Source organism: Lucilia cuprina, chromosome 2 (assembly GCF_022045245.1).
Source record: "Lucilia cuprina isolate Lc7/37 chromosome 2, ASM2204524v1, whole genome shotgun sequence".
Lineage (NCBI taxonomy): Eukaryota > Metazoa > Arthropoda > Insecta > Diptera > Calliphoridae > Lucilia > Lucilia cuprina.
Genome location: NC_060950.1, coordinates 42,558,377 through 42,571,826, shown reverse-complemented (window position 1 = coordinate 42,571,826; position 13,450 = coordinate 42,558,377). Strand labels below are relative to the sequence as shown.

Sequence of the window (13,450 nt, the reverse complement as noted above, 5' to 3'; positions counted from 1 at the left end):
TAAATTTATTTTTAAGAAACGTTGATACTTATATACTAATAAACCAATTGCACTTATTAAGAATTTCTTGAATTTTTTCTATTTTCTTCACCGAAAAATGATTGAGAATTTGGTATGAAAAATTCTCCCAGTTCGTCTTCTTCAATATGATTTTTACAGATTAGCTCTTCTAATTGCAAAACATATAAACCATTTTCTAACTTTCTTTTTTAAGTAAATTGGTCCTTTTTAAATTCATCTATTACTTTATCTTCCAAATTATTATACATTTCCATATTTATTCTTATGGCGGATAATATTTAATACCTTTTATTGCTTTGATGATAGTAAATCTTTTGATGCTAGATATGGTCTTGCTTTTATTTATTGAAAGCCGCAGCAATATAAAAATTTGTAATTTTACTAGATTCCATTTTTGTTCCAACTTTCAAAAGTCTTATTAGTCAATTAAAATAATTTTACTTCCATCATTTATATTTATTCTAATTCATCTCCAAAGAATGAGTAATTTCTCTTTAATATTTAAACAATTTCCAACTCTTATTTTGGAAATTTGTTGCTTTTGTTTTTACTTTGTTAAGAAATTAACAAAGTTGTTCAATAACAGAATTGAACTATGCACACAAATAAAATAGAGAATTTTATTTCTACTTACGTGTTGGTTGGTGGGAATTGAAACACTTTTTTTTTTGTTTTATTTTTTTTCAAATAATTGGAGCACCGAGAGTGCGTTTTATTTTTTTTTTGTTTTTGATTTTTTTTTAATTTATTAAAAAACACCACTTTGACCGAGAGTCGTTCGGGATGGGTAATTAATAAGCCGATCCTCTTCGGCGCCAAGCCCGGCTTCCTCGTAACACTTCCTAAAATATTGCCTTTAGGAAATGTTTGGAGACCTTCAGTCAAGGTCGGTAAGGCCGTCGTCGAAGTCGATAAGATCGTCATGGAGATCGATCAAATCGTCTTCAACGAGGCCTCCTTGCACTGGTGCAATTGTCGACCCAGTGAGTTGGCTGAGGGCCGAAACTATTTGGTTGACCAGACCCTGGGTTGAGGCTGGCGTTGCCGCAGGCTGAGGAACGGCTATGGTTTGTGGTTGATGGTGTTGGCGCTGTTGTTGTTGGCGTCGTTGTGGCTGCCGCTGAGATTGTTGCTGTAGTTGCCGTTGTTGTCGTTGACGTTGTTGCTGCTGTAGTTGTTGTCGTTGGCGTTGTTGCTGCTGTAGTTGTTGTTGTTGCTGTTGAATAACCTGCTGCTGTTGTTGCAGGCGTTGACGGAGGTCATCTAACCGCCGTTGAGCTCTCTGTTGAGGAGGGTTGGGAAGGCTTCTGCGAGCGCGTGGGCGTGACCTTTGGCTTTGCCTTGGTACCTGAGCAGCAGTCCTTGGGTGCAGCAATGTGTGGTGCAAATTGCAGCATATTTGGCACGCATCCATTGAGATACAGCTACCTATCAGATGAGTCCGCGAGAAGCAATTGGAGCAATACTTATGGGTTCTCACCACATAAGTTCGTTGCTCCAATGTCAACTTACGGAACATCTTGCAATATCTCAATGGGTGATATGCGAAACACACAACGCACAACTCTGGGTTTTGGGCTGGATCCATTCTGGAATGAGTTTAAAATACAAAGAACAGAGGCAGATTAAGGTCGAAAAAAATAGCTTTGGACACATAGACACGACATTGTATGGACAAGAACAAACTAATCTACAGACTTTTCACATAACGGGAGAATGCATAATTTTACTATTGGTCGGGTCACGACGCCACTAGATGTTCTAACATCAGCGACTCTTACGCGCTTATCCCGACCAACGTATACGGCTTCTATTCTGCCTAACCTCCAGTCGCATGGAGGAAGAAGCTCATCCTTGATGATAACGAAATCACCAGTCTGTAGATCCCGTCGTGGATTCTGCCATTTGTACCTCTTGTGTAGCTCCAGAAGGTACTCATTTTTCCATCGTTGACCAAATTTATGATGGAGTGCTTTCAGTCGTTCCCAGCGATTCAATAACGACAAATTGTCGGGCGGTATTTCTGGCGCGAGTACCAAAGGTGCACCGCGCAGAAAATGACTCGGAGTAAGGGCCTGCTGGTCATCTGGGTCTTCTGACATCGGTGATATTGGTCGTGAATTTAGAACACTTTCTATTCGCGCAAGCAGAGTAGAGAACTCTTCAAAATTAAATTTATGTGCGCCTGCAATTTTCCTGAAGTGGATTTTGAAGCTTTTAACGCTAGCTTCCCATAAACCTCCCATATGCGGGGCGCTAGGTGGAATGAACTTCCACTCAAGTCCATTAATTGCATATTTATCGGTTATATCCTTGGAGGATTGTTTAAGAAATAACGAATAGTCCTTTAGCAATGACTTACTAGCGCCTATGAAATTTGTGTGAAAATTGTCCGACATAACTGATTTTGGCAATCCTCGCCTAGCTATAAATCATGCAAAAGCAGCTAGAAATGCTTCTGATGTTAAACTAGAGCAAGCTTCTAAATGAATGGCAAAACATACAAAGATACATGCGTAACCACCTTTCATATATGGTGAATTTCGCAAATTGCCAGACTTTATCTGAAATGGACCAGCAAAGTCGACACCCGTATGTGAGAACGGTAATGAGAGAGTGGATCTATCTTTTGGCAGTGCAGCCATTATTTGCGATTTCACTTGTTGTTTGTAACGAACACAGGTTAGACAATGATGAACGCATTTCTTGACTGTTCTTTTTAAACCAGGAATATAGAACTGGCTTCTTACTGCGCTCATCATAAGGGTTATGTCAGCATGGACTAGAGTTTTGTGGACAAACTCCAGAAAAATTTTGCAAAATTGAGAAGAGTTAGGGATAATTATGGGAAATCGCTCATCGTACGTAAGCGAGGCATTAGCTAATCTACCATTAACCCGCATAAGAATAAGAAGAATCCGAAAGATTCTTTAAATCTTCAGAATAATGAAACTTCTGCGTTAGTCTAATATATACAATTTTTGCGTTATTAAGCTCTTCGTGAGCTTAATAACTAATAAAAGATTACAGAAAACTTAGCTTTCTGTAATCTTTTATTAGTAGAACGAAAGAACCTATGAGGGCTCGCCGATATGAAGAAAATCTTTGGATTATATTGAGTTCATCTGTAACGGAACAGTGAACTTCAACTTTCCTTTGTTCCATAAGAGCTATGGCAGGTGGGTTCGATTTAGGCCAATTGTCTTGGGAGTTAAGTAGCCACATTGGTCCATACCACCATAAAGGATTTTTTTTTAAGATCTTGTGGTTTACACCCTCGTGTTCCAAGATCTGCAGGATTTTCATGGATTAAAACGTGGTTCCACTTAGCATTACCAACATTTTCAATGCTTTGAGATGTTCTGTTGGCAACATATGTTTTCCAAACTTATGGATGTTTTTGTAACCATGCTAATACTATAGTGGAATCTGACCACAAGAAAAGTTGAGCACTTTTAAATAAATTGTTAGTTAAAGTTTGTTTAATTAATTTTGAGAGCAGTAATGCCCCACATAACTCTAACCGAGGAAGACTTACACGTTGCAACGGCGCAACTTTGCTTTTCGCTACTAGAAGATTAGAATGTCTGCCAGACACATCTTCCACTCGAATATATATTGTTGCGCAATAGGCTTGTTCAGATGCATCACAGAAACCATGGATCTGGATTTTGCTATCTGGATCGAAATAGATCCATCTGGGGATTTGAATGGATCTTATGTGTATAAATTCTTCTAAGAAAATGTTCCACCTTGAAAGAATCTGAGGTTTCACATCTTCATTCCATTCGACCCCATCTTGCCACAATTCCTGTAGAAGGATCTTTGCTTGAACAACAAATTGAGAAAATCTTAATTTAGGCTGCATATGTAAACATTGAGCCATATTATAATTTTAAATAATTTCTGTATTGTCTCCATGTTAAAAATTAACAAGTAAGAGTGTTAAACTTCGTTTGACTCGAATGAAACTTACTTATAGCAAATTTCATCTATATACTCGTATTTTTAGGCCATGGGGGTAGGGTCAATTATGAACCGATCCTATATTCGTATTTTTAAACAAGTTATGACTGTTAAAGCTGCTTTTGGAGAGGCCACTTGTATGGGAGCTATCCGAAAACGTGGACCGATATTGCCCAATTTCAATACCAAACAAACCTTACCTATAAGAAATATTTATGTGTGAAATTTCTCTAGCTATTTCCATTCCTCTTCTATCGTGCTTTCAACAGACAGACGACAGACATTGCTAGATCGTCTTAGAATTTAATGAGGACCCAGAATATATATACTTTTGTGGGTCTATGGCCAAAATTTCGATGTGTTACAAACGGAATGACAAAATCAATATACTCCACTACTCTGAAGTAAACCTTCTATATTTTTTGTGAGATCAGAGATTTTTAAGTGCCTATTTTTATGCAAATAATTTTAAATTTGCAGATTGTTTCCAATTTTAAGGACGAAAAAATATTTTGTCCTGATAAATAAAAAATTTTCAATTTAATAATTTTATCCTTTATATGGAAGGATATCAATTTTTCTAGACCGTACTACTTAATTTCAAGTAACAGAGGATACAATTTTTTCGATACAAAAAAATATTATGTCCTTTAAAGTTTAACTTTGTTATCTTACTCTTTTAAAGAGCAAAATATGTAAAAAGAGGCATTTTGAAGATTTAAAATAAAAAAACATAAGTTTGGTAACCTTTTCAACGGATTTTAAAAGAAATATTTCAAATTTCAAAGGATATTATTTAAAATTGTTCGTCTTGAAAAATAAAAACCCATAATGATAAAAAATTTTTAATTTATCGTTTTATATCTTATATATCACTAGATATGCACACATAAGTACAATACTAAATAACCAATTTTCACAACATTCCACACCCACAACAACTATGCAGTCGACTTAGGTAGAGCTCATCCTTTCAAAAATCATAAATATAATAATTATATCGATCTGGACCTTCTACATTATTTTTTTATCCGAAAAAATATGTTGATATTGCTTTTTATAATCTGAAGAGGTTTATATTTTAAAAGCCTTAACCCTTCTTACAATACGTTTTAATGTAGCTAAGCTTGCTATTTCCATTTGTTTTTCCAAAATTTTTATTTTTATATCAGAATATTTCTTTAGAATTTTTTATGTAAAATTTTTGATATATGAATGGAAATTTTTTCAAAAGCAATTGGTGGATATAAACTAGTTAATGGATTATAGAAGGCAATTTTATTAAGATCCGAAAATTTTAAAATTCTATGACCGTGAGAGTTAAAAATATTTATTTTTAATTATAACTTTTATTTTTTATTTTAAGATGATCGCTTTCAAATCCCAAAAACGACAACGAGATCAGCAGCGAAAGCAGAAAATTACAGAAAATCGTAAACATTTGGCAAATGTCCGTGTTGTTCAAAAAAATTTAGTATTTGTAGTAGGCTTACCGCCAAGACTTGCTGATGCAGACGTAAGTATTTTTTCAGTATTTCCTTTATAAGTGAGTTTATAATAAACCTATATTTCAAACCACACAGTCACAGTGAGATATGTATTTGAAACTTTTAGAAAAATAATATAAAAAATAAAGGAACCTAAATGTTTTCAATTGATTTGCTTAAACAGTTAATAAAATATAGAAAAATATGTATATCAAAGTTTCAATTTGATTCTTTTGGAAATAAAAAAATTTTATTATAAAATTTCTGATATGCGGTTGTATATATTTGTATTTTGTTCACCGAATCTCCGGATTTCTCGGGATTAGTAAATACCGAATCCCGGGATTTGCAAAATACATCCCGGAATTTTTTAGGATATCTCAAAACTCGGGATTTAAATTACCTGTTCTGAATGTACATAAAATTTAAAACAAATACTATGAATATGTTCCAAAACTAATATATACACAGAAAATAATTAAATTCAAAATCAAACAAAAAATTCATAAAGCCAAGTATTTTTTTACATATCACAAAATTTTAGTACTCAAATTTCTAAATTCATTAATGAAGAATTTTCAGGATTTTTCTTATTAAAATAATATACTATTTACGAAAAACAATAATAAATATTCGCAACAGAAGTATTTTATTTGTAGTGAAATTCAAGAAAATATTTTATCTGAAACAGATAAATTATTTATTATATAATAACAATAATAACACAAAAAATTTAATAAAAGTCAATATATAAGAACTTTGACAATTAATCTAACACACTTCTTGGTGATTTTTGGAATAGGCCTTCAATGTAGAATTGGGTCAATTATATTTTTTTAGACCAGCAATAAGCTTTATATTAATTTTCTGAAGGTATCCCGGGATACCGGGTTTGCAATTTTTAAAATCTCAAATCCTGGGATTTGTAAAAGACATTCCCGATTGGCGTCCCTAATACATACATAGAAATCATTTTCCGATTTTCTTCGTATCAGACTGTAATTTGTCATTTCTCCCATATAAGGTCTGTACATATGTAATTGCTGAATGTTGTGTATTAATTTTAACCAAGGGCATAAGAGTTATAAGTTTTATGTTTTTTTAATCGTAACTATTATAGTTTAACTTTTATATTATATCTTAACCATAACTATTTGATTCCAATAGCTAAACTACCAAGCTAAACTACCCATTACAAAGAAAAGACTACATAGTCGAAGCCAAGCCATACTTTACTTAAAGGAACCTCAAGTGAGAATCCTTCGAGTAAGAGTGACAACGCCAAGCCAGATATTCCGAAGACGAACAGGCAGTTTATGATGCCGGTAATCCGACAGGCAAAAATGCAATAAACGAACACAGCAAAATAGAAGATCTGGTCAACAATAAGATAGTGGACCATGCAATCGCTTCAAAGGGCAAACAACTAATAGAGAGCGAGAGCTGCGAGTTCAGCATGGGCGTGATGTTAATGAGGTTGGCATCTCACCAATGTGTTAGCATCCTAAAGAGGGTGGAAAGTATCCCTCCTCCCTGGGACGGCTCTAGGCTGGGACTGGCAAAGAAGAGCGAGCTTCCGGTGCTCTTAAAGTCCACTGTCTACATAAAAGGATGGGGCAGTAAACTGGCTAATGAACGTATACTGGAAATTCTTTATTTGTAAAAGGTATCGACCAGAAATCCATGGCTAGTCTTGCCAAGACTAAAGATAGGGCTTACTTCGCCTCTAAAGCTGTCATATTCAAAATTGGGAAGGTGTCAGATCCTAAAATCGAGGAATTTACCATTAACTCGCCAGAAGGAAGTGTAGTTGCCCTCTCCAAAATTGGGAAGGCGCCGATTGAAAGGGCTGTCAAAACCGGCCCCGTTAAGGACACTAAAAAACCTAAGACAGCACCAAAAACATCATTAGCGAGTACTGGCAATGTTGAGGAGTAAAATCCTAAAAGCGAGAAGGAAATCACTCACCCGCCAGAAGACAGAACAGCAGTGCTCTCCAGAATTGGGAATATGTCTATTAAGAATACTGCTGTTCCTATGCCTGATAAGGACACCACAGAGCCATCAACAGTACCCACTGCATTAATAGTGACAGGCTGCCCGGAGGAGTCAAATCCAAAGAGCGAGGAGGTGACCACCAATTCGCTGGAAGACATTTTAATGGATGATAATAATTGAGGTTATCCAAATAAACCTCCATCGGAGCGAGACAGCTACCAACGCTCTGATGGCTAAAATAACACAGGTAAAATACATATAGCTTTAATCCAGGAAGCTTGGACGATTCGCAACAAGGTTTCTGGATTAAATCACGTAAATTTTCAACTTTTCTACGCTGATACAGGGTCTCGACCAAAAACATGTATCTTATGTCAGAAGAATTTATGTTTTCTCCTCTCAACAGGATTATCCACATCGGATGTAACGGTACTGAAGCAAGGTCGTGGCAACATATACTTTGCATATGTTTTCCTGCCTTTCGATTCTCCGACACACAGTGGTATAGGAAAAAAAAGAGGGAAATAATTCGGTAACTTCTAAACGGTTAATCCGATTTTAATGAAATTTGGTATGCACAAAGAGGAGGTGTTGTCGAGTTTAGGTTTGAATTTGGACCTTATAGGCCAACCAGGGGCCCGCCGGGGGTCCTCAAATTAGGACACCTCGGCTATGTTAAATTTTTAAAACGATCTTATTTCTTAATTTGAGTTCCGATTTAAAAAAAATTTCGTATATAGAATCTTCTCATCGAGCACTATAAAAAATGTCGTCGTAGCAGTAAATTATCTCTCTTATAGTTTAGGAGATATTCGCTTTTGAAAATTAAAATTTTAAAATTTTTTTTCCGTCCTTACTTTAGTTTTTTTTGATAATAGCGGGTCCAAATATTCCCGATTTTCGCCATTTTTTTTATTCGCTTAACAACAAGTCTATATATCAAGCAGTGAAAGAATTATGTAAAAATCATGACTGAGTCCAAAGTTATAGGCATTTTAATTTAAAAAATTAAAAAAAGGCGATTTTTTGCCATTTTTTGGGGAAAAAAGTATCTTTTTCTTTTTAAGTTATCTAAAAAGTTTCTAAGAAGATGTATATATAGAATTTATACTTTTTGAAAAGCTGACTTTACATAAAATACGATAAATGAAACAAAACCTAAAAATTTTTGATACCGAGGGGACCAGATCCATCCAAAAAAACCCTATTTTTATATAAAATTCAATTTTGAGCAAAAATTCTCAAATCGCATAGTCGATATCAAATTATAGTGACCTGTTTTATATGACCCAATATGTTCTTAATCATTTTGTAACGGGTTTCGATAACCCCGCCCCTGGTATGGATATAATAGTCAAAAAACCAAAAAATCCCATTTTTGGGATTTTTTGGTTTTTTGATAAAACAGGATCAGAAGATAGAATCAGATTATTAAAAATATCTTCATTTTGAGACTGCCTAGAACACTTCCTTGAGCTAAACTGATGAATATGCTTAAAGTCTCTATTCCTCGATTCTTGGGGTTCTTCTGTAAGCTCTCCTAAAGGCAGAAATTTATGTTCTATGATGACCTTTCCATGACATAATATCTTGTGAACTGTAGGTGTCATTTCTTTCCAGGGAAATAATTCCAAAAGTAATTTAGAAACTTTTGTAGAATACTCTCCAAATTTTGTTGCGTTCACTTTATGCTTGCTATTTATCGCCATTAGAATAATATTGACCTTTGCAGTAAATCCATACTAATTCCGTTATTTCGGAAGTAGTTTCAAAATGTTTAAAAAAACGTCTAGCGGTATTACCATCGTTTGTGCTTCCATATCCTGTGAGTGGTTTATCAATATTTAATCCCATCCGCTTTTTAAATTCCTCTTGAATTCTTCGTTTCTCACTGGCTCTCATTTCCATTAACTCCTTATTGTTATTTGCACTTTTGTTTGCATTTTCCGGTATGCTTCTGTACTTTAAATCATATGCTAAATGTAGAAAATGTTCCAGAAATCGTATGCGAGCATGTAGGGGGATATTCCAAATTGTAATGTTTCCTCATTTATTGATCTTTGCTTGGAAATATTCGAAAATTCTGATTTTTTATCACCACATATGTAGCAGTACCAAGTAGATGATGTTCCTGTAATGGCATTTCCAACTTTCCCATCAATCATTGTAAGTTTTAAATCATAGGACATGTTAAACGAATAATTTTCTATTTCGATTGTTATAGGTTCCAAGTTTTTAATTTCTGCTTCAATACGATTTATCAAATCTTGCGTTGTTGTTTTGGATTCCTTTATATACTCAAAGCTTATTGGCCTACAAAAAGCTTTGGATCCTGGAGTCGAATTCTTCCAAATATCATCGAAACTGGTTGATGGAGAATCGCTGTCAGCATACTTTCGAATTCTTAATGGAACTAGCGATGCCATAAATACACTTTTATACTCGGAAGATGATTCACTTGTGTTGATTTGTTTATATTCCGAGAGTGCTGATAATCCATCACATCCCCACTTACAAATGAGTTGAAGATCACAAGAATTTATTTTTTTTAGTTGGTCTGAAGAAAAGTCAGAAGCAATCCTTAAAGCAGTATTTTCGAGTAGAGCGCCGAGTCCAATAACAGCCTTCCGATCAGTTATTTCAATAGGAGGTGGTATAATGCTTTTCTTCTTTTCATTTATTTTGTCATATGATGGTAAAACATCCACTCCTTTTTCAGATACTTCAGAAACTTCTTCGTTAGATAAGGTTTCTAGTGAAGTTGATAACCTTTTCCTCTTAGATTTTGAGCTCAAATCCTCATACTGCTTACAGGGAGCACCAACAGTTGATACGCAAATAGCAACTTCTACACATTCATCCAGCCAATCAGAAAATTTCGATCGAAATTTAGCAATGGAATACCGAACACTCTTCAGTTTTATATCAACTGATTTTATAAAATTTTCAATTTTACATATATCAGTTTTATCCACTTTATTTTTATGTGCAGTTTCAATATATTTCAATAAGAAGTTCACTTTATCTTGAAAAGGAGCTGAAGAGTGTTCAAATAAAATGGAGCACAAATCATTTTTTTAGTACGATCGCCATGGTTAGAAAATTACAAATAAATACAAACAGATATAAACCTGTCTTATATATTAATTACAGGTACTTAAATTAAATTATTTTTTAAAGGGTTATGATATTCTACCTAATATGTCTAACGTATCCTTATGTAATGAATTTTTCCTCAATAGGTCACTTTAATAAGCTACCTATTAAAGTGACCTATAGGGGTAAAAATCATTACAGTTTAAAAAATAATACCTGAAAATTTTTTAATATATGTAACAAATTTAAGAGTTAACGTTATAGATGAAAATAATAGTGCTAGGTAAATTTTCTAAAAGATGTTGAGTTTTCCCTAATTAATTTGTCACTTAAAAAACATTAGGTAGGCATGTTATATATCAATGGAAAGGTAATTTTGTCTATTTTTCAAAACTGTATATAATTTTTGAAAATTAAAAAATTCGCGGAATACTTTTTTTAAAAAAATTAAAAAATGTTTTTTATTCAGTTTTTGCGAAGATACAAATTTTTCAAATTGCAATAAAAATTTTATTTATGAATATTTTTTGATGAAATTTTACAGTTAGGTAGATTTTTTTTACTCAAAATCTAAAATTAAATAAAAAGTTCGAATTTTCTTATTAGAAATCCCGGAATTCCCAAAAAAGTTTTAAAAAATCCCAAAAATGGGATTTTTTGGTTTTTTGCCTATTATATCCATACCAGGGGCGGGGTTATCGAAACCCGTTACAAAATGATTAAGAACATATTGGGTCATATAAAACAGGTCACTATAATTTGATATCGACTATGCGATTTGAGAATTTTTGCTCAAAATTGAATTTTCTATAAAAAAATAGGGTTTTTTGGATGGACCTGGTCCCCTCGGTATCAAAAATTTTTAGGTTTTGTTTCATTTATCGTATTTTATGTAAAGTCAGCTTTTCAAAAAGTATAAATTATATATACATCTTCTTAGAAACTTTTTAGATAACTTAAAAAGAAAAATTTACTTTTTTCCCAAAAAAAAATGGCAAAAAATGCCTATAACTTTGGACTCAGTCATGATTTTTACATAATTCTTTCACTGCTTGATATATAAACTTGTTGTTAAGCGAATAAAAAAAGAAATGACGAAAATCGGGAATATTTGGACCCGCTATTATCAAAAAACTAAAGTAAGAACGGTAAAAATTTTAAAATTTTAATTTTCAAATGCGAATATCTCCTAAACTATAAGAGATAATTTACTGCTACGACATTTTTTATAGTGCTCGATGAGAAGATTCTATATACGAATTTTTTTTTAAATCGGAACTCAAATGAAGAAATAAGATCGTTTTAAAAATTTAACATAGCCGAGGTGTCCTAATTTGAGGACCCCCCGCCGGGCCCCTGTTTGCCCTATAAGGTCCAAATTCAAAACCTAAACTCGACAACACCTCCTTTTTGTGCATACCAAATTTCATTAAAATCGGATTAACCGTTTAGAAGTTACCGAATTATTTCCCTCTTTTTTTTTCCTATACCACTGTGCATTGGAGCAAATACCTGTAGGAATCCGTTGCTATACGGATGGCTCTAAATTAGGGGATAAAGTAGGTCTAGGGTTCTACATTGAAGACCCAGAAACAGAAATATATCGCCGTTTACCTAATCATAACACAAGCTTCCAGACAGAAGTACGAGCAATAATGGAATGTGTAAATTGGGTTAGTATAAATATGGCGCCCACAGGGCTTAATATATTTACTGACAGCCAGAAGGCAATTAGGGCGATATCAGGTGATAGAAATTAATCCAAGACCGTATTGGATTGTAAGAAAGCTTTAACTGAATACTCTCTCAGAGGTAAGGTTTACATCATATGGGTACCAGGCCACTCGGGAGTAGTCGGCAACAAAAGGTCGAATGTAATAGCTATAAAGGGAAGGGAGCTCGATGTAGTTAACCTGACAAACGCAAAACCATTCGACGCAACAAAAAAAATATTGATGAGAGAATCCCATAAGGCCTCTTGGAGTAATGAAACTGTGGGTAGATTCTATGGGGTGACCCTGATGAGAGCAAGACGAGAAATCTCAGAGTGGACACACAGGATTACGTGCACATCTATACAAAATTGGACGTGCAGATTCAGACGAATGTAGAGCATGTGGAGAGGACAGTGAAACTCTGGAGCAGTTTCTTTGCCACTGTCAGGCATTCGTCGAAGTTATATCCAAGTATCTTGGAAGTGATGTTATTCCGGAAAAAAACATGCTAACACTGAAGATTCTTAGGAATTACATCCAGGAAACTAAACATGGAAAAATAATACATTCAGTGAACAATTTTTTTTTTGAATTGGAGCGCACAACAGGCCCGATAGTTGCCTAGGTGATGTAGTAGGATTTGATGTAGTATACATCCTCCTATCAACCTAACCTAACCATTTGATTCCAATTAATATTTTTCCCTTGTTTGATAATTGTTGTAGACAACGATCCACTATTCGATCCTAGCCCTAATGTCATTAAAATACATAACTGCCTTAAAATAGCAGTAAAGCCATAAAATTCCACATAAACAAGTCTTAAAGAAACTTACATTTATTTACTAACTCCTATAACATTAGGTCCATTATTGACCATTCAATTTAAATAGTTTAACAACGTTTTAAATAATAAAATGCTGTTAGAAAATTTTCATTGACAAGGATAAAAATATTTCTCAATTATAGTTATTTCAAAACAATGGAAAAATATAAATAGAATTATAACAGTTATGACCAACTTTTATTCTTTTAAGTTACCTATAACAGTTACAGTGTAACTTTTAATTATATTTTTTATAAAGAGGCAATTTTTTTCGATTTCTAAAAATTTGATAACAGTTATTTTAGGTCCTTGATTTTAACAAATTGTATTAAATTTATCTGT

At 33.8% G+C, this 13,450-nt stretch overlaps 1 protein-coding gene across 1 annotated transcript in view; it reads left to right on the top strand.

The window, feature by feature from the left end:
• The window catches only part of LOC111688418 (myb-like protein D), a 226,368-nt gene that overhangs the window by 35,543 nt on the left and 177,375 nt on the right, over positions 1-13,450 (top strand). The window contains exon 2 of the mRNA XM_046946506.1: positions 5,354-5,503. Within this exon, the coding sequence (XP_046802462.1) occupies positions 5,354-5,503 (150 nt within the window). The remainder of the gene's footprint in view (positions 1-5,353; positions 5,504-13,450) is intronic.